We start from the raw sequence: 22,705 nt of genomic DNA on the forward strand, positions 1-22,705 counted from the left end.
TGCTATTGATGTGCAGTGCATTAATGGGTTGTCACACAGCTCAGGGGTCTAGAAATCGGACCTGCACTTTTTTGGATGGTGCTCCACACTGCAACGCACATAGTGCATTGCCTCTCAATGCACTGCGGTGTGGCACACCTCCATCTTTAAGGTAGGTTAGGATGTTATTCAGAATGAATGGCACCACATTGCAAGTAGCGCACGGTACCGTCCATTGCTGTAACATGTACAGAAATGTGCACATTCACACAACCCGACACTGTGAACAGAACCTTAAAGTGCTGTCTAAATTCTGTGACTGTGGCTTTAAGCTCTGAGTCTTGGTTAAACTGAAATTTATGAATGAGGACAAAAGCAAAGCTCCTGCATATTACACATTATGATATCCACACTTAGAGTAAGTAATGTTCTTTAAATGTTTACAATAATCTCAATTATTCTTTTTATTTTTATTTTTACAGTAAGTAATATTCTTTAAATGTTTATAATCATCTCAATTATTCTTTTTTATTTTTTATTTTTTTTATTGGAGGTCACATTCAAACAAGAAAAGATTAGAAAATTAGAAATGTTAAATTAGAAAATGTATGAGATCAGATAATCTAGATTTGGCAGTAGATGCAGAATGGCTCAGGAAACAAATCTAGATAGCCTCTTTATTAATCAGGCTATCAGTGTCTTCAAAAGTATTTTATTGAGGGGATGTAGACTGTCATACAAAGATAAACATTCTTTTTCTTTCACAGATACAGACACAATATTTCAAAAGACAATGCCTGATACCGTTTTTTCAGCAGAGTCCCCAGATACAGTTCAATCAACCTCCATGACCATTGTAAGTGAAAACCAAGCTACCTATGAGTCCCGATTCCATCCTTTTCACTTGGGGGAGAAGAGTCCCTCTATTCTTCTTCAAAGGAGACAAAGTAAGAAGACATCAGAAGAAACCTCAGAACACAGCTGGAGCATAATTTTAAGCCAGACTGAAACTTCTGATACCTCTCCTGAAGATATTTTCAGCAGAGCTGACACCGGAGATGGCGACAGAGATCTGGCTTTATATGAAGGATGTGATATACAGGAAAGATCTCAGACAGCAATCAGAGATAATGATTATGAAGAACTTGAAGAAAGCTTTGAACTGTGTAAAATGGACGTCAGTGATACCAGAACAAGCACAGCAACAAATAATGATTTCTTTTCGTACGACAAAGGGCTGCAGTCAAAGCTTTCTCCAGAAGGTGGCGCATGTGCTCTCCATCTGGGTAAGAATGCTGATGAGCAAAGGTAAGAATACTTTTATAGTGTTCAGTATGCAATGGGTGTAAGGCTTGTAAGGCTTACCATACATGTTACAATCTGACCATACAATCTGTGTAAAATCAACTCTAGATCTACCAAAATGATTTGAGGACCTACCTAATCTATCCAAGCTATTAATATCCAATCAGGCAGGCTGTTACATTGCATACATGATGGTAGCTCTAAAAGGAAATTGAAAAATCAGATTGTAACATGTGATGTGAGCATAGGGCTACTAATACTGTTACTGCGCGGTATTGAGGGCTAGTAAATAATAATATATAATGTTCAAAATATATGAAGTTAGCACAGTAAGCTCACACAAGACACTATTTACTTTTTTTAACACCTAAAGGCACATAGTGCCCATGGCAGCAGGAGGTTATGTGCTGAGAGCCAATCACAGCGGTCACATAATACAGAAACCATGCTGCTTCAAAATGAAGTATTAAATGCATATAAAGGATCACCAGAGTTTTCTGTATCATGTGACCGTTAATGATTGGCTCTCAGCACACAACCTCCTGCCTCAGTGGACCAGTGGCAAAGCTAGACATTCTTTTACCTGGGGCAGTTTCAGTTTGGCGGTTTTTATTTTTTAATTTTAATAAACAATTTTTTACAATATTATTATATTTCATCTGTGTCAGAATCTTTAGAATCCAACCTTAACATTAGTTAGGGGATTCTGATGATAGAAGGGACTCTAATGTTAGAGGGGATTCTAAAGTAATGGGGGAAAGTGCTGTAAGGGGAGTCCCTCCTATCATCAGAATCCCTTTTTACATGAGAGTTCTGACTTACATCAGGGCCCACCCCCCTCATATCAATGCCCCACCTTACTTCAGTATCCCCCTTTGCTTCAGAGCCCCTCTTTACATCAGTTCCTCAATATCAATGTCCCCTCTTACATCAATTACCCATTACATCAGTGTCCCCCTTTACAATGCTTTCCTTGCATCAGAGTCACCCTTTACATCAGAGTCCTCTCTTACATCGGTTTCCCCCCTTACACAAGTGTCCCCTTTACATCAGAGTCCTCTCTTACATCAGTTTCCCCCCTTACATAAGTGCCCCCGTTACATCAGAGTCCTCTCTTACATCAGTTTCCCCCCTTACATAAGTGCCCCCTTTACATCAGAGTCCTCTCTTACATCAGTTTCCCCCCTTACATAAGTGCCCCCTTTACATCAGAGTCCTCTCTTACATCAGTTTCCCCCCTTACATAAGTGCCCCCTTTACATCAGAGTCCTCTCTTACATCAGTTTCCCCCCTTACATAAGTGCCCCCTTTACATCAGAGTCCTCTCTTACATCAGTTTCCCCCCTTACATAAGTGCCCCCTTTACATCAGAGTCCTCTCTTACATCAGTTTCTCCCCTTACATAAGTGCCCCCATTACATCAGAGCCCTCTCTTACATCAGTTTCCCCCCTTACATAAGTGCCCCCTTTACATCGGAGTCCTCTCTTACATCAGTTTCCCCCCCTTACATAAGTGCCCCCTTTACATCAGAGTCCTCTCTTACATCAGTTTCCCCCTTACACAAGTGCCCCCTTTACATCAGAGTCCTCTCTTACATCAGTTTCCCCCCTTACATAAGTGCCCCCTTTACATCAGAGTCCTCGCTTACATCAGTTTCCCCCCTTACACAAGTGCCCCCTTTACATCAGCGTCCTCTCTTACATCAGTTTCCCCCCTTACACAAGTGCCCCCTTTACATCAGAGATCTCTCTTACATCAGTTTCCCCCCTTACATAAGTGCCCCCTTTACATCAGAGTCCTCTCTTACATCAGAGTCCTCCCTTACATAAGTGCCTCCTTTACGTCCTTCCTAACATCACCTAATATATACCGATTATAGAAAATATTCCAAAAATTCACAAAGATCGGACTAATCCACCGGGAAGGCCAATTGTTAATGGGATTCAATCGATTAATGCAAGACTGGGGGAATACATTGATTATTTTCTGCAACCCCTTATCAAGAACACTCTATCATATTTGAAAGACATAACATCTCATTCAGGTTTTAGACACAATTGAATTGGACAATAGGGAATATTTAATAGCGACAGCAGATGTATCATCACTATACACGATAATCAATCATGAATAAGCGATTCGGGCATCAAAATGGGCATTAGACATTTTTGGAAACCTCTTGAGAAAACAAAAGAAGTATATTTTTAAATGTTTGGAATTTGGTTTACAAATGTAATATGGAGGGGAGATGAAGAGTCAATAAAAAATGTATTTGAAGAATTGAATGATAACCAAAAAAATATACATCTGTCTGTTAAATATGATATAAAAAACTATTCACTTTTTAGAGCTCACTATACAGTTGGAAGAACACAGAATTACAACCAAAACATATTGGAAGCCAGTGGAAAGGAATAGCTATATATCAGTGGATAGTTGTCATTATGACCCATGGCTTATTAATATTCCAAAAGACAGCTTATCAGATTACGGCAAAATTGTAGTAAAATAGAAGATTTTGCAGAGCATTTATTAACCACTTCAGTCCCGGAAGAATTTACCCCCTTCCTGACCAGAGCACTTTTTGCGATTCGCACTGTGTCGCTTTAACTAACAATTACGCGGTCGTGGGACGTGGCTCCCAAACAAAATTGACATCCTTTTTTTCCCCACAAATAGACCTTTCTTTTGGTGGTATTTGATCATCCCTGTGGTTTTTATTTTTTGCGCTATAAACAAAAAAAGAGCGACAATTTTGAAAAAACACATTTTTTACTTTTTGCTATAATAAATATCCCCCAAAAATATATAAAAAAAGATTTTTTTTTTCCTCAGTTTAGGCCGATACGCATTCTTCTCCATATTTTTGGTAAAAAAAATTACAATAAGTGATTATTGATTGTTTTGCGCAAAAGTTATAGCGTTTACAAATTAGGGGATCATTTTATGGCATTTTTATTAATAATTTTTTTTTTAAATGGCGGCAATCAGCAATTTTTATCATGAGTGCGACATTATGGTGGACACATCGGGCATTTTTGGGACCATTGTCATTTATGCAAATGCACTGATTCCTGGTAGTGAAGGGGTTAACCAGGAGGTGGCAGTGTAGGGGTTGTGTCCTAGGGGCGTGTTGCTAACTGTGGGGGGGGCGTGGCTGTGTTGTGCATATCACTGATCTCTGCTCCAATCACAGGGAGCAGAGATCAGTGTCACTTGTTGCTAGGCAGAACTGGGAGATGCTTGTTTACTATAGCATCTCCCCATTCTTCCTCTCCATGAGGCGATCGCCGGTATCCCCGCTGCAATCGAGTCCACAGGACCCGCAAGCCGAATCACGGAGCTTCCCACGAGCGTGCCCCCCGCTGCCTCTTAAAGGGTAACGTACAGGTACGTGATTCTGCCTTTAAGTGCCCTTCTGCCGATTAATCTGCGCGAGGCGGTCGGGAAGCAGTTAAAGAAAAAATAGAATAAATATCAACTGTAAAACAAGAGAAATAGATTAAGGATACATTAAGAAAACCAGAATGATGTACCAATTATTCTCGACTACAATATTCAGTTCAGGAAAATTGTAAAATATTTAAAAAACTTTGGCCAATCCTCCAAGCGGATACAACTTCAAAACAACCAAGATTTATTTATAGAAAAGCACCTACTCTACAACATATAATTTAAAAAAATGTACCAGATCCACCCAGTAAATCAGGTACTCTGACTTTTTTCAGAGAAAGGGATTTTATGCATGCAAAATATGCTATGCCTGTAGATATACAAACATGAATGGGCAAAAGCTCAATAAATTTATCTCCATCACTACTCAGAAAGAATATTCAATAAACTATCTTATTTCTTGTAGAACAGAGGGTGTAGTATATATTTTAGAATGCTCATGTTCTATGCAATATGTGGGCAGAGCAAAACCACCTATGTGGAAACGAATAAGAGAGCATGTACAAAATATCCAAAATGGTTTCCCCAAACACACTGTCTCAAAACATTTTTCTCAGTATCATGCAAAAGATCCCTCTTGTTTGACGTTTTGGGCTATAGAGAAATACAAACTTCATTGGAGGGGAAGCCATAAAATCAGAGTTGAGCAAAAGTGAGCCAAAATGGATTTTTGAACTCAAAACTTTTTTCCACATGGATTGAATGTGGAATTTGACCTAAACTGCGTTATATCAGACTACTAAATATTTATATCTAGTTTCCACTTTATATGTTGATTTTTGAAATGGACTCTATGGATTTTAGATTCCTCCCCCTTCCTTGTTTTAGATTGTAGAAATGTTTTAGATCATTTTAGTTTCCTTTACATGTGTCATATCTGTTATGATGCATTCTCAGCATCGGTATATATATGTATGGCCTGCATAAAGCATGATAATCTGATGAGTCACCCATCACGACGGTAACATGCAAACAAGCTTGTGCTTAAAACCCCGGCGCTCGTCACTAGACTCCTCATCCCTTGAAAAAGTCACATGATCGGTGACGCAACGCATCAGTAGTAGTTATGACGCGTCCACCCGGTGTGTCAGTTACACGGATGTAATCTTGAGGAGGAGAGCAGTGTCTCCCTGATTAGCCTTACATAATACACGCTATATATAAGATGATGTAACATGTGAGTGGGATATCGCTATATGTTTTTATCTATGGCCCTGATGTAATTACATTGTTGCGTGATGAAAGGCTGTTTTTCACCTAGTGGTGGAAGTGGTGACACAGATTAAATAATCGACTATTACACTTTGTGGAGGAGCACTTTTATTAATATATACATTGACTATAATTTTGGTTTTATCATATATTATATATATATATATATATATATATATATATATATATATATATATATATATATATATATATATATATATATATAATATATATTCTGTGTTTGAAATTGTATCTATACACAGAGCAAGCGCTCCATTGTTTAAGAATTTTATACCTTTCTAACATCAGTGTGACCTCTTACTTCAGAGTCCCTCATTATTTCAGAGTCCCTCCTTACTTCAATTCCACCTTACAATAGTGCTTTCCTTGCATCAGAGTCCCCCCGTACTTCAGTGTGTTCCCTTCAGAGCCCCCCTTACATTAGTTTTCTCCTTTATGTCAGTGTCTTATATCAATTCCCCATCTTACATCAGTGCCCCCCTTACATACATTTAACCCATAAATATCATAAGAGAGATAAGGGGGAGGGAGAGGGCGAGAAAGAGGGAGGGGGGGGGAGAGAGAGGGGGGAGGGACTGACTGTGTATGTATCTGTCTGTGTGTGATCGTCTTACTGACCTCTGATTCAGCCCAGGGGATCTGCTACCAGGCACATTCCTCCACCCATTCAGGGTCACCGTGGTCACTGCCTGACAGCCTGCAGAGAATAGTTGAGGGGGGAAGGGGGGCGCGCACATGTCCTCTCAAACACAGCATTGCCGGACTCAAGCATCTGAATTCTGCGTCAAGCTTTCACACCCCTCTACACAGCTCCTCGGGACAGATCACTGCTGCTGCCTACCGCTGCTCGGGGAAGAGGGGGGAAGGGGGCGCAGGTGTCCTTCTGCATACCACACCGGCCCCACTCTCCTACCGCTCCGCGCTCCCTCTCTAACACCTACTGATATATAGGCGTCCTGCACCCCCCACTGTTGTCTTCCCTCAGGCTCCCTTTGATCCCTTGTACATCAGGATCCCCAACGGCCGCCCGCCAGGAGAGCAAAACAACCAAGGGCAAAAGGAGAGAGAACACCTGTAAAGATCCGTTCTGTGCGATCAGGAGGTGCTGCATGGACAGGAATGAACAGGGGGAGAGCACAGCCAGCACTTTCTTTTCCCACAGCCCACTAATCCTGTACGCGACGATGCCCCTCTCAATGTGGCGCCTGGGGCATGTGTCCCCCCTGCCTGCCCCCCTAGTTTCAGCCCTGCCGTGGACACATGTGTGGTGGCTGAGCATAAATATGCACATTTCTTGCTGTTGCTTTCATGCACTATGTGGTCAGCAAGAGGCTAACTTTAGAAATGTCTCAGAATGACAAATCATTTAACTTTACACACAACAATGTGTTGGAATGTTCTGTTGTGTGGTGAAATGTGGTGCGGTGAGTTGGCTTTATTTTTACACAGTGCACACCCTCGCACATGTAGATCAGCAGATCAGCACAACTTAACTGACATGGTATGGATAAACCCTTATTGTGATTGGCCATCTGATCTGAGATTGTACACTGATCCGTTGCCTGACAAATTAATCTAGCTGACCCAGCTTGGTGCCACTTCACTCTCTGATTCTTTTGCTCTGGTTTACTCTGGGGTACCCTCTGGTGTACAATTTGAGGTTTGCTGTGTCCCTCTACACTTCAGATTCTTCCTCAGTGTCTGCATGCCTTGATATAGACTGATATTTATATATATATAGCAGTAGATTCCTCCATCCACCATAACCAGTGTTATAGTCAAGCAGCGGCATCACCTATACTGGAACAGTGACTGCATCTTAGAGGATACAGTCACTGTTTAGCTGACAAATTTCCATCCAGCTCCTTTGATTTTTCAGTCAAGTTTTACTAAGCAAGTTGGGGCCAACAGGGGCACCCACAGCTCCAATTTTTGCAGATTCAACACGAATTGTCTGAAATTTGAGCCATCTATGAACAGCTTCAGGTATCTTATATATTTAGCAGAGATTGTGGCCATGTACTATAACATTCAGTGGGTGCTAGTGCAAATCCTTGCTGACCAAGCTTGAACTTCACCTACCCTGTTTCCACAAAAATATGACCTACTGTTATTTTCTAGGAGGGCTGCAATATAAGCCCTACCCCAAAAATAAGCCCTAGTTTAACCACTTAAGCCCCGGACCAATTTGCAGCCAAAGGACCACTAGGGGGCAGTGTAGGGGTTATGTATGACGTTATGTGTATTTTTTATTGTAGGGGGCGTGGCCTGGCATGTGACGTCACTGATCGTCTTTCCCTATATCACGGAACAGATGATCAGTGACAGCCACAGTAGGAAGCATGGGGAGAGGTTTGTTTACACAGACCTCTCCTCGTTCTTCAGCTCTGTGACCCGATCGTGGGACACCAGTGGCGACCGAGTCCGCTGGTCCCACGGCCATGGTCACTGAGCTTAGGACCGGGTCGGGAGCGCGCCGCCGCCGGCACGCTCCCGACCCACGGCTGGGCACTTAAAGAGCAACGTACAGGTATGTGCTTGTGCTCAGCCGTGCCATTCTGCCGAAATACATCGGCGCGAGGCTGTCCTTAAGTGGTTAAAATGCTTTTTCTGTAATATGAATGTGTCAAATACCTATCGCTGTAATGATAGTATGGTATTTGACACAATTATATTACAGAAACATACACATTGTACATTATATACTACTGTAAATAGTGGATTATAGGATTTTATAAGCATTTTAACTTTGTTCCCACTGGGGATTGCTGATAGGCAGGGAGGGGGAGAGAAGACAGACATTACGTGGTAAGACCTACCCTGAAAGTAAGCCCTACTATGTCTTTTGTTGCCACAATTAATATAAGACCCAGGCTTATTTTCAGGGAAACATGGTACCTATACCCCTGCTGTTTTTTCTTGCTATATGTTTCTCCTTCTCTGTGGTTTTGATGTTCAACCCCAGCAATGGCCTCTGGCTGCACTTAGCATTCCCATTTCATTCACTCTCACTCTGTTGCAGCATCTCAGACTGGTTGGATACAACCTTTGCCATTTCCTGGATCACAAATATGCCTAATGACTGGTGTATCACCTTAGGGCTACTAACGGCTGGTTGTCATCAGTGTAGTTATCCTAGTGTTGTATTCTAGAATTGCCACCACCAGGTCTTCATCAGAGTGAGGAGACATTTCCTGAGGCTGCACTTTTGCAACAGCCTCTTTTCATCCTGCTGGTGGCTTTGATCTTGGCCATTCTAGAAAGTCAGCATGGCTCTTAAACCTCAATTAGGATTCTTATATTAAGTCTGTGAAATCTATGTTGGCAAGAATATAACCTGAAGATATTAAAATATTTAAGGAAATTGTGCTGGGAAAAATACTGACCTCTTCTGAAATTGTCAATTGCCTGGCCTTTATGTAGCCATTTCAATACTTTATTATAGTCCTGAGTTTATTCTGCATGAAACAAGCAACTAACATTTCCAGAAGAAGATCAGCAAAGAAGCCTACATTATATTTTATTTCAGTCATCAATAAATTAGTTTTGATTGCGTGAACTGTAATTAATTAATAATGCCTCTGATATAGCTTCGTATTAACTATTTTTCTTGGATTATTTTTTTCTTCCTTTATTTTACTATGAGGGTTGATTAATCATATAACGTTAATCTATAGCCCTTAGGGATTTAATCCAGTATAGTGATCACAAAGGTAAGGACACTTTGTCATTTAAGGAAACCAAAAGCGGCTTACAGGTATGATGTGCAGAAGCCTGCACATAGTATGAGCAATCTTTATGGGCAGAGCTCCAAGACTTACAGGGCGTTGTAATAGCTGATTCCTCATAGAATCCCCTGATAGCCACTTCCTCCCCACCTAGCCCAACCTGCTAATACTGCCCATGAGCCAAATTCACTCTGACCACAAAAAAAATCAGAAGTGGAGTTGGTGAGCAACTCATCTTGGCCTAAATCTGGCCAGTTAAAACAGAACTGTATATTCATTGTTTAGTGCCCAGATACTCTGAATATATAACAGCAAAAAAATACACAACCACTATTCTGAAATTTCTGAAAATATCTATGTACTACAAAATGAAGAATAGGAGCCTGGAGTGCTGGTGGGGGACCCCAGAAGAAGAGGATTGGGGCTGCTCTTTGCAAAACCATTACACAGAGGAGGTAAGTACAAAATGTTTGTTATTTTTATTTTTTTTAAATGAAGGTTTAATGTCACTTTCAATTCCTACTAAGGCCTCTTTCACATAGGGTGTACTAAAGTGTACACCCATGTAAAGGTTGTGTTTTCCCACACGAGGATGCACAGATGTTCCACGCACTCCCGTGCAGGCAATCCCATTCATGACAATTGTCATGCAGCGTCTACATGGGCACAATTGCTTCTTCCAAGCTGGCATCCATGTGGGTGAGAGTGCACAGCCCCAAACGTAAACAGTGTGAGTTCAGGGACATGTATCCAAACCAATGTCAAATTGAGAGTAGTGGCTGTGTCCATTCAGTTACTGCTTCCCAATTAACATGAATTGAACTGGCTGTATGGGGATGCATGAAACACCTGTGCATTACCATACAGGTAAACACGGCCCTTGCAGGGATGTATACTGTAGTATGCCCTGAGTGAAAGGCCTCATTATGTTTCTTTATTATTTTTACAATGTTATTTTTAATATTTTTTAACGTTTTATGGGGGGGGGGGGGGGGGCGGTTGGAGGGCTCTGGTGAAAGATCAGGTGTTTAAAGGGACCCCTAATTTCTGAGGACAGAAAGTGTCTGAGGACATAATGTTCCCTTTCTCTGCAGCCTCAGCTGCAATGCGGATGAATTAATAGAAGTTCTGTACAGAGACTCCTATTCATTCATAGACTGAAGCATAGTAAACACTATTTAATTTGCTTCAGTGATACACCACTTTGTGTTGATGGATGATACGCGACACTCTGCACTGAGCACACACAGTGATAGGTGGAGGAGAACGTCTGGACACTGAGCTGCCCAGGTGCTGAATGTGTGGTCTTGTGCTCACCTTCCTGGAGGTGAAAGAATGAGCCAGAAGCCTCTCATGGGGCCCCCTACAGACCCTGGGCCCTCAGGCAGTGCCTGAGAGCCCAAAAGGATTGTCAACTCTTTATGAAGAGTGATAACCATGTTCTTTGGTGTGGAGCAGAGTTTGGGGTTGTACCTTGTATGTGCTGGTTGATGACACTTTCCATGCGCTCCAGCCTCTTGATAACCCTTAGGGTGTCCACCTTGTTCTCCGGCTCCAGTTTGGTCAGGGGGCACATAAAGGCCAGCCATTTAGTTGGTCACCCAGCCCACCTAGAGCAGGAATAAAATATTACTCATTCTACTCAAGATGACACAGGTAGTTTTCTGATACCCACCATCCTCAGCTGCCTCCATAGAGCCGGGCACCGCCTTCAACCCCACCACTGCTTCCCATCGCACTGAGCAAACAGTATGCTGCACTGAGCCCACAGAGGGGAGTGGTAAAGGAGATGCAGCAGCACCAAATGTACTCTTAGGGGTATTGCAGCTAGGCTGCTCTGAGTAGAAAAAACCTCTGACTTTTTTGGGACCCTTTAGCACTTCCTTCCCTGCAATTTGTGAACACTGCACAATGGCAGCCCTGGTCTTCTCTCTGTCAGGAGCCTCTTGTCAGGCCCCCTACTGGTCAGTAGTGTCCGAGTGTCCGAATGGTCAGTCTGTCCCTGGCCCCAACTGATAATGACAAAAAAAACAAGCCAGAGTGAAGAAAAAGAATATACAGGATCTCAGAACAGAAAAAAAGAATAGAAGGAAAAGGGTTGAGAGCCACCCCTCCACGGCCAAAGGCTCGGATCATTAGATTACCATATCATTCAGAAGGCTGTAAATAGTGCATCCAAGGATTCCATGTTTTTTCAAATTTAGTCTGTCTTTAACAAGGCTAGCATTTTTGTTACGCAGCATAATCCAGGAAGGTTTTTTTTTTTTTTTATTGTGGCTACTTCAACAACTATGCACTTCCACACCCTTGCAATAGTCATTTTAGCTGCTAGAAATAAAAAAAAATTAGGGACTATGTATGCCTTGCCTATGAAGGGGTCCTGCATGGCTCTGAAACATTGCACTTGTCTTTGTGATGTTATCTATCTATAATAAAAACCTTTGGATGATAACTGAAGATTCCTGGTGTGCTGGTGAATATGTATATTGATTGTGTGTGCCTTGGGGTGCACTCCATAGGCTCATTCAAAAGTGCGACCTTCACATTCGTAACTGTATGAAATAAAGTGAAGACCCTGTTCCAAAACCATCTAACTCTGAGGCAAGTCTACCACACATGAAACATGGTACTCTCCTGTCGGCACAAAACACACAGGAGATGCGTCCAGGTAAATGTTGGCTATCCTGGAGAGGACCATGTACCAGTGGGATAACACCTTATAATTTGCCTCAACCAAATTTGCCTCGTGTTAAGTATACCAGGCGTTATGTATTCTAGCTGTCCAGGTGGACCAACTCCCAGGTGGCTTCTCCTCCCCTGGATCCATCTCCCACAGCAATTGGTAGGACAATCTGTCTGAAGAAGTAGAGAAAAACAAATAAAACAGGGAAGTGCCTTCACGCAGGGTGGGGTACCAGATACATCTGGTTTCATATCAGCTTCTACATGTATCAATATTCCACCTTCTAATGTGAAACAGTTTTTGAATTTACCAGTGAGTGTTATGTATCAATGCAATATATAAGTGCCATTTGGGAGAACTCGGTACCATATTATTGGCTGACTGAGGATCCCTGAAAAAAAAATAGTTTTCAAAAATGTTATACAATAAATAACAAATACAGCATCAGTGCAACTTTATCTGATGGGTGTTCCCAGGCACCTCATACCTCTGTCTTTGAACATGTGCTACATTTTTCTCCTGTAACAACCAATCAAAATGTACCTATTGTATCTCAGCAATTCTGACTATTGGATACTGAATTAATTGTTTATTAGTTTGGTAGGAAATTTTATTTAGCACCTATACCATCCATTCTAAAAAGATTCCCCCAGATGTTACGGTACCTCGTCTATTTGACTTTAATTTTATAAATTTGCAGAAATCTTTAAAAAATACAATATAGACTCTTCTAATGCTCCTTGAATTTGGTGCCCGACTTCTACATTTATAAATGTTCCACCTTTTAACATTTAGCAATTATTGATTTTACCATTCACTATTTCATAAATAGAACTGATTCCTTGGGGGTGATTTATTAAGAAGAAGGCACTGCGCCAGTTCATACATTAATTGGTGCACCGGAAAAGTCATTAACACATTCAAGCGCACATAACGATAATAAATACCCGCATATGTAAACTGCAACTGGCTCTAGGGTAACCGTAGTTTTCTCAATGATAATAGCGCACGGCTCAATACAATTGGTTCATGTCATCTTATTGAATGTGTCTTGTTAGGCAATTAGTAGGTGCACTCAGTTAATGAACTCCCTTTTGATGCTAAGCTCATTCCTATCACTTCTAATATATCTTTGAAATTTTTTTTTTTTTTCTTTTTTTTACCCAAATCTTTCAATACATTACAAAGAACAGAGAAGTGTTTCTAAACCCAATGAATTAATATTTTCAGATCTTGATCTTTTACACCCCATTCACACCTGAGCGTTTTGTAGCCCTACGCCTGAAGCTACAAAACGCTGGAGGGGAAAAAATCCATTATTCTCAATGGAGATGGTTCACATCTCCACTCCATGTCGCCTGAAGCCGAACGCCTGAAGCTCAAACAAGTTCCGGACCCTTTTTTGTCGCGCGAATCGGGCTGTTTTGGGCGTTTTCATTCCCATAGAAACTAATGGAAACGCTTGATTCGAGCGTTTAGCGCGACAACGAGCGTTTCTACGGGCGTTTTGACGCTGTATCTGCTCAAGAAAAAATATGATTTACATAATTTAAATAAGGAAATGACATAAAGGACATAAAAAAATACACAGGAAGTGCACAGATCACCATTTTTAGCTCACATGGAAAACATGAATATGGATGAAGAACTGGATGAGACAGTATGTCTCCTAGAGCAGGAGAGGTTCATAAGAACGGTGAAGGAGCACCCCTGTCTATATGATACGAGAGATCCATGCTACAAACTGCGAGCAAGCAAGAGAAGGGCATGGAACCAGATTGCCATCCAACTTTTTACAAACTGGGCAGACCTAACTGGCCATGTGAAGGATGAGAAAGGTAAGAGAAACCCCTGCAAACATAACCACAATAGGGACATAATAGATTGATTAGTACATTATAAGGCCCCTTTCACACTGGGACAGTGCGGGTGTTGGTGGGGTGGCGCTTTGCCGTTATTTCGTATGTGTTATGCGGCGGCTAGCGGGGCTGTTTTAACCCCCGCTAGCGGCCAAAAAAGGGTTAAAATCGCATGCAAAGCACCGCTGCATTAACCCTTTTTTCGGCCGCTAGTGGGGGTTAAAACTGCCCTGCTAGCGGCCGCTAGAACACTGGCAAAGGGCCGCTGCAGCGGTGCTTTGTGTGCGATTGCGGCCCTTTGCCAGCGTTCTAGTGTCCGCTAGCAGGGCAGTTTTAACCCCCGCTAGCGGCCGAAAAGGGTTAATGCAGTGGTGCTTTGCGTGCGATTTTAACCTTTTTTCGGCCGCTAGCGGGGGTTAAAACTGCCCTGCTAGCGGACGCTAGAACGCTGGCAAAGGGCCGCTGCAGCGGTGCTTTGTGTGCGATTGCGGCCCTTTGCCAGCGTTCTAGCGTCCGCTAGCAGGGCAGTTTTAACCCCCGCTAGCGGCCGAAAAAGGGTTAAAATTGCATACAAAGCACCGCTGCATTAACCCTTTTTCGGCCGCTAGCGGGGGTTAAAACTTCCCTGCTAGCGGCCGCTAGAACGCTGGCAAAGGGCCGCTGCAGCGGTGCTTTGTGTGCGATTGCGGCCCTTTGCCAGCGTTCCAGCGTCTGCTAGCAGGGCAGTTTTAACCATCGCTAGCGGCCGAAAAGGGTTAATGCAGCGGTGCTTTGCATGCGATTTTTAACCCTTTTTCGGCTGCTAGCGGGGGTTAAAACAGCCCCGCTAGCTGCCGCTAGAACGCTGGCAAAGGGTCGCAATCGCACACAAAGCACCGCTGCAGCGGCCCTTTGCCGGTGGTATAGCCAGGCTGGCTCATTGATTTCAATGGGTAGGAGCGGTATTTACCGCTCCAAAGATGCTGCTAGCAGGACTTTTTTTACCGTCCTGCTAGTGCCCCGCTCCAGCACTCCTGCTTTCACAGTGCAGTGAAAGGAGTCGATTTTTCAGGTGCTATACCAGCGCCTTTCTCTCAATTGTGAAAGCCGGAGGGCTTTCACACTGGAGCGGTGCGCTAGCTAGTGAATACACTGCTCCTTCACTGCTTCTGCCTGAACAATGCCACAGTGTGAAAGGGGACTATGCATGGGAGTATGAGTATAGTATTATCAGAATGTCCTAAATACATGATGACACACTCTGACCCCTAGTGGATATTGGAAGGATACTGCATAAAAAAAATATTTCTAAAAAAAAAACATGGGACTTCTTGTCAATACATCCAAGCATTTTTAATAATAAATCAGTACAGCATAGTATATACTATGGTTGTATTTACAAAGAACTAAAGTTTATTAGATTGCCTCAAGCTGCCATGGGACCTGTCCTGCTGGTGACATAAAGTAGGAGGCAAATTGATCCCTGACCTGTGTCCCTTGCCTGCTTCCATGAACACCGGTCCAATGAGCCCTTTCCATGTTCTCATGGACTGGGTCCTCAAAGTCATATCCATCCCGCTGGCGAACAAAATTGTGCAAGGCACATGCAGCTTTAACCACACAAATTGCATTTTGCATGTTGAGACCAATCGGAGTGTGCAGTACCCGCCATTTGTTGGCCAATATGCCAAATGCACATTCCACAACGCGACGTGCTCGAGTTAGTCTATAATTGAACACACTCCTATGTTCCGTCAGGTTGTGCCCCGAGTAAGGCCGTAGCAGATGCTCACTCAGAGCAAAGGCTTCATCTCCAACAAAAACACTGGGTAGGGGAGGGCCATTTGTGCCAGGGAGTGGCCTGTTTTCTGGAAGGTCCAGAGCATTGTTGCGCAGCAGGTGTCCAAATGATGAATGTGAGAAAATGGCAGAGTCAGCGCTGCTACCATATGCTCCAATGTCGATGTAGCTGAAGCAATAATTGGCATCAGCCACTGCCATTAGAACAAAAGAAAAATATTTCTTATAATTGAAAAACTGGCTTCCACTACCCATGGGCTTTACGATACGAATATGTTTCCCATCGATGGCTCCAACACAGTTGGGGAAGTTGCAGCGTTGCCAGAAAACATCCGAGATCCTTGCCCAATCTTCCGCTGTCGGTTTTTTGAATACAATATCCTTTAGTATGTCGTAAATGGCAGAGCAAGTGTCCCGAATTATGTAGCTTGCTGTGGATTTCCCAACTCGAAAGGCATAATGTATGCTCGCTAAAGATTGTCCGGTTGCTAGGTACCTACAAAGAAATAAACATATATATTTTAATGTGTTTTTTAACAGTTAAACAGCTCAAAATAAAGTGGAAGAGTATACGTGATGCCTACACTCGACATCTAAGACTGCAAAGGGAATTTAGGAGTGGATCTGGGGCATATGCTCCGAGAGATTATCTGCATGCAAAAGAAATGGAATTCCTTCGGCCAATGCTGGCTTTGGGGCAGTAAGCTATCATCTGTGCACGAATGTCATTAAACAAAATTTAAAGAGAAAGTTATAATAATTCAATTCTATTTTCAGGACTGAAAACTGCTGGGAGGACAGTAATCCAAATGTGGATTTGGACACAGATGCTAGTCAGCAAGCAAGCCAAGCATCAGGTGATCAAAGTCAGCAAGCAAGCCAAGCGTCAAGTGATCAAAGTCAGCAAGCAAGCCAAGCATCAAGTGATCAAGGAGGCCGAGATCTGGAGAGCCAATTGTCGACTCCAGCACGGTCTACATCTGAGACACATGTGCGAGATGAGACGTCCCCACTATCTATTTCTGCTCGTGTACCTGCTAGAGCAATAAGAAGGAAGGCTCCTGATCCTGACTTCAACCGCATGCTGGACATTATGACCAGTATGTCAGAAAAAATTAGCAGCAACAGGTCTCATGTGCAGGTTTCTGCAAGATGTCTGGAAGGTACTATCAGTACTCCAGGCAGACATGTTGGCAGGTACCATACGCTATATTGCGACTTTTATACCACCAACCCCCACATATACAGTGGTGTGAAAAAGTGTTTGCCCCCTTCCTCATTTCCTGTTCCTTTGCATGTTTGTCACACTTAAGTGTTTCGGAACATCAAACCAATTTAAACAATAGTCAAGGACAACACAAGTAAACACAAAATGCAATTTGTAAATGAAGGTGTTTATTATTAAAGGTGAAAAAAAATCCAAACCATCATGGCCCTGTGTGAAAAAGTGATTGCCCCCCTTGTTAAAACATACTATAACTGTGGTTGTCCACACCTGAGTTCAATTTCTCTAGCCACACCCAGGCCTGATTATTGCCACACCTGTTCACAATCAAGGCATCACTTAAATAGGAGCTGCTTGACACAGTAAGGTCCACCAGAAGATCCTTAAAAGCTACACATCATGCCGAGACCCAAAGAAATTCAGGAACAATTGAGAAAGAAAGTAATTGAGATCTATCAGTCTGGAAAGGGTTATAAAGCCATTTCCAAAGCTTTGGGAATCCAGCGAACCACAGTGAGAGCCATTATCCACAAATGGCGAAGACATGGAACAGTGGTGAACCTTCCCGTGAGTGGCCGGCCACCCAAAATTACCCCAAGAGTGCAGCGACGACTCATCCAAGAGGTCACAAAAGACCCAACAACAACATCCAAGGAACTGCAGGCCTCACTTGCCTCAGTTAAGGTCAGCGTTCATGCCTCCACCATCAGGAAAAGACTGGGCAAAAATGGCCTGCATGGCAGAGTTCCAAGGAGAAAACCACTGCTGAGCTAAAAGAACATCAAAGCTTGTCTCACTTTCTCCACAACACATCTTGATGATCCCCAAGACTTTTGGGACAACATTCTGTGGACTGATGAGACAAAAGTGGAACTCTTTGGAAGGTGTGTGTCCAAGTATATCTGGCGTAGAAGGAACACTGCATTTCATAAAAAGAACATTATACCAACAGTAGAATATGGTGGTGGTAGTGTGATGGTCTGGGGCTGTTTTGCTGCTTCAGGACCTGGAAGACTTGCCGTGATAAAAGGAACTATGAATTCTGCTGTCTACCAAGAGATCCTGAAGGAGAATGTCCGACCATCTGTTCGTGTACTCAAGCTGAAACGAACTTGGGTTCTGCAGCAGGACAATGATCCTAAACACACCAGCAAGTCCACCACCGAATGGCTGAAGAAAAACAAAATGAAGACTTTGGAGTGGTCTAGCCAAAGTCCTGACCTGAATCCTATTGAGATGTTGTGGTATGACCTTAAAAAAGCCGTTCATGCTCGAAAACCCTCTAATGTAACTGAATTAGGACAATTCTGCAAAGATGAGTGGGCCAAAATTCCTCCAGGACGCTGTAAAAGCCTCATTGCACGTTATCGCAAACGCTTGGTTGCAGTTGTTGCTGCTAAGGGTGGCCCAACCAGTTATTAGGTTTAGGGGGCAATCACTTTTTCACACAGGGCCATGATGGTTTGGATTTTTTTTCACCTTTAATAATAAACACCTTCATTTACAAATTGCATTTTGTGTTTACTTGTGTTGTCCTTGACTATTGTTTAAATTGGTTTGATGTTCCGAAACACTTAAGTGTGACAAACATGCAAAGGAACAGGAAATGAGGAAGGGGGCAAACACTTTTTCACACCACTGTAGGTCCTCAGAGCCTCCGCCACCTTATGGTCCCTATGCAAATCACCCCCCGCCCCATCTGCCAGCACCACCATCCTCTCATTACCTTCCTCTGCCAACACCACCACCTTCAAATTACTTTCATCTGCCAACACCACCACCACCACCACCACCTTCTATTTGGCAGCAAAATGAGAATCCCCCTACCTCCAACTGGTCACAATATTGCCATGCAATGAATGTGGTGAATACACCCAATGAGGGAGACAACTCCTCCCAAACATTCCATCGTCTCTAATTTTTTTTTTTTTTTGATTCATGAGCTACGTTATCTCTATTTCTTTGTTGAGCTGTATATGTGCAAAATGCACAAACGAACAGAAAAAGTTATAACAGAAAAAGTTATATTTCAGTAATATTTTAAATAAAAAAAATAAAGTTTTTATTTGGCTTTAAAAATGTGGGATTGGTGTTTATTTTAGGCATATAAAAAATTATTCATATTAGGTTCTTCATTAAAGTGGTTGTATACTCATTTTTGGGACTTTTACCTACAGGAATGCCTATAATAAGTTTTACCTGTAGGTAAAAAAAATATCTCCTAAACCTGTATGGTTTAGGAGATATTCCCCTCGGTATGCGCTGTTGACTGCAGCGGTGCATGCGCACAAGGGGATTCTCAGCCTGAAAATCCGGCAGTGGCTGGCCGGCCGGAATGAAATCTCCCGCGCGCATGCGTGGGAGTGACGATATCACGGCTCCAGCCACTCACAGCGCCAGAGCCGCGATACCCGGAAGAAACGCCGAGGGAGCATGTCAGCTCCGTCGGCGTGGATCGGGCTAGATGTCGGGGCCTCGTTCTAAGGTGAGTATTTGCTTTGCAGGGGTAAAAAAAAGCGGGTTTACTACCGCTTTAATCTCAGTTAAGCCCCAAACCAATTTGCAGCCAAAGGACCAGGACCTTTTTGTGATTCGGCACTGCGGCGCTACAATTGCGTGGACGTGCAACGTGGCTCCAAAACAAAATTTATGTCGTTTATAGGGGATAGTTTTATAGCATATTTATCTTTTTTTTTTTCTTTAATGACGGCGATTAGCGATTTTTATTGTAACTGCGACATTTTTGCAGACACATCGGACATTTTTAACACATTTTTGGACACTGGCAGGAAGGTGTTAACCACTAGGGGGCAGTGTAGGTCTTATGTATGACGTTATGTGTTTTTTTATTTTAGTGGGCGTGGCCTGGCATGTGACGTCACTGATTGTCTTTCCGATCGGTGACAGCCACAGTAGGAAGCACAGGGAAAGGTTTGTCTACTCGGATCTCTCCTCGTTCTTCAGCTCTGTGACCCGATTGCGGGACACCAGCGGCGATCAGGTCCGCTGGTTCTGCGGTCGCGGTCACAGAGCTCAGGGCCGGGTCAGGAACGCACCACCGGCGGGGCACTCCCGATCCACGGCTGGGCACTGAGCAACGTACAGGTATGTGCTTGTGCTCAGCCGTGCCATTCTGCCGATGTACATTGGCGTGAGGTGGTAAGTGGTTAAAAAATTAAATAGAAATATGACAATATTACCTCAGTGTAATAATTAGTCGTTCCACAGGGGGTATACTGTTCCTAAAATATGTGTCTATTCGCTGCAAACGACTACTGAGTAAACCCAGTAACTCATCAAAGCTGTGAAAAAAATAATAACAAATATGGCGTTTATGGGTGGACATTATAATATAAGACAGGAACAATGTCAAACATCATGAATTCAACTATTTTGACTAACCTTTTTATGGACATCCTGTTGTAGTCCAAAAATGTATCTTCATGGTCACGTAGGTCACTGTACATAGCCCAAAATTGCCCACTCTCTTCCCGATCGGCAATTACGGGGTGTATCCAATATCTGTGTGCCCTCTTCTTCCTCCTCTCTTGTTCACGCAGAAAAAATGTGGCAACAGCGGATGCTGCCATAAAACATGCCATCTCATCGTCACTCATCTTTATAGTACATATGGCGCAGAGAGCACAATGCTGAACCGGAAGTACATGAGCACAATGCTGAACCGGAAGTACATTAAGTACAGTACTCAGGAAGCAGATGAAAAATATTTTTCCTATTGTCTGAAAAAAAAACGGCGAAGTTAAAAAACGCCGGAAAACGCTGTATGCAAACGCGCGTTGTCGCGCGACAAAACACGCGTTGTCGCGTGACAAAACGCACGTTGGCGCGTGACAAAACGCGCGACAAAACGCCGGTAAAAACGCTCAAACACGCTACGCTCCGGTGTGAATGCAGCCTAAAGGTGACCATACACTGCAATCAGTTAGATCTTGAATAAATTAGATTTAGTTCAAGAGCTTGTTTTATTTCCTGTATTTTGAATTAACTGTTAAAGTGCTTCTTCCTTTTACCTATTTTGCCTAAATATCGAGTTGTACAGAGATTCGCCAGTCAGATTGTACAGTGCATTACCATCTTAAGTGCCAAATTTGGAATGTAGATGTGCCATGACCCACTAATAATTTTCCTAACGATATTTCTTGGGCATTATACAAAGCACATGAAAAAACACCTTTTTTCAAGCCATGCTACAGTGATCAGGAATCTTCAAACTATGGCTCTCCAGCTGTTGCAGACCTACACATCCCATGAGGCATTGTAAAACTCTGACATTCATTGGCCTGGAAATGAATTGGTACACAGGAAGTAGGTGTGTGTTTTAAGGCCAAATCATTTAGGCATACACGCATGACCCATACAATCACCACCTCATGTAAAAATAAATAAAAAATTATCTTAATTTGCAAATAAGGAATGGTGGTGGGAAGAAATTAGCAGCAGTACAAGCAAATTCGTGATGACATTCCTGTGCATTGGTCACCACTTCCAGGAACCAGATATGTGCCACAGGTACATACCTCTGCGCACACAGAATGCATTTGGCATTTAGAATTGCATTTGCATTTTGGCACATCTAGATGCAAGAACCCAATTTTTATGGAAATTAATAGTAAAGCAGATGCAGATTTCCAGGACTGGACTAACAAACGTTTATAGTGAAAGGCAACTTGTGTTTTCTATTAAACAAGGTCTAAATGGGCCATTGACATGCATCACAGTTGAACTTAGGAATGTATCTTTGCAAAGTTAAGCTAAATGGAACCCTTTCTTATTTTCGCTTGGGGATAGAGTGTAGATAGATTAGACTCTTGCCAATTTTTGGGGATGTCTGCACCCCTGATGGGGTGAGGACACCTCCCAAATTTTGCCAGTTTCTCCTTCAAATTTATTCAGTTCCTGTCACATAGCCAAACAGGAAGTTAGGGTAAAACCCTGCCAATGTCTTTCTTTGGGGACACACAGGTCAATCTAAATAGTTTCCCCATTAGAGAAATTGCACTCTAGTATTTTGCTGTGCACACCCCAAACTATTAGGCATCTTGGACTTTGGGGTTTATTTGCTAAAAGCGAATTCAATTTGCACTACAAGTGCACTTAGAAGTGCGGTTGCTGGAGATCCGAGGGTACATGCAAGGAAAATAAAAAAACAGCATGCTTTGCTTCTACATGATTAGATGATAAAATCACCAGTGGTTCTGCTCAGATTTACAGTGAGTACACTTGTATTACAGAGTGGATTTGCCTTTAATAAACCCCAAAATACCTAATAATTTGGGGTGTGCACAACAAAGTGCTAGAGTGCCATTTGCCTAATGGGGACACTAGTTAGACTGACCTGTGTGTTCCCAAGGAAAGACAATTTTCCGAAAAGGGACACAAAGCCCAACCTAAAAAAGACAATCTGGGTTCTAACACTCACTTGGTTTCCCTTAAATGCAC

General features: G+C 42.7%; 1 protein-coding gene across 5 annotated transcripts in view; it reads left to right on the forward strand.

Annotated features, from left to right (window-relative positions):
• Positions 1–22,705, forward strand: part of PRUNE2 (prune homolog 2 with BCH domain) — a 483,266-nt gene that overhangs the window by 285,196 nt on the left and 175,365 nt on the right. For 4 of the 5 annotated variants that reach the window (XM_077474900.1, XM_077474897.1, XM_077474898.1 and 1 more), the window contains exon 9: positions 747–1,287. In XM_077474900.1, coding sequence (XP_077331026.1) covers positions 747–1,287 — 541 coding nt within the window. Of the gene's footprint in view, positions 1–18; positions 152–746; positions 1,288–22,705 lie in introns of those variants that run through there. The other variant, XM_077474901.1, reaches the window with a different exon arrangement.

Source organism: Lithobates pipiens, unplaced genomic scaffold, assembly GCF_037356315.1.
Source record: "Lithobates pipiens isolate NorthernLeopardFrog02 unplaced genomic scaffold, aLitPip1_a1.2 Scaffold_13, whole genome shotgun sequence".
NCBI classification, from domain to species: domain Eukaryota; kingdom Metazoa; phylum Chordata; class Amphibia; order Anura; family Ranidae; genus Lithobates; species Lithobates pipiens.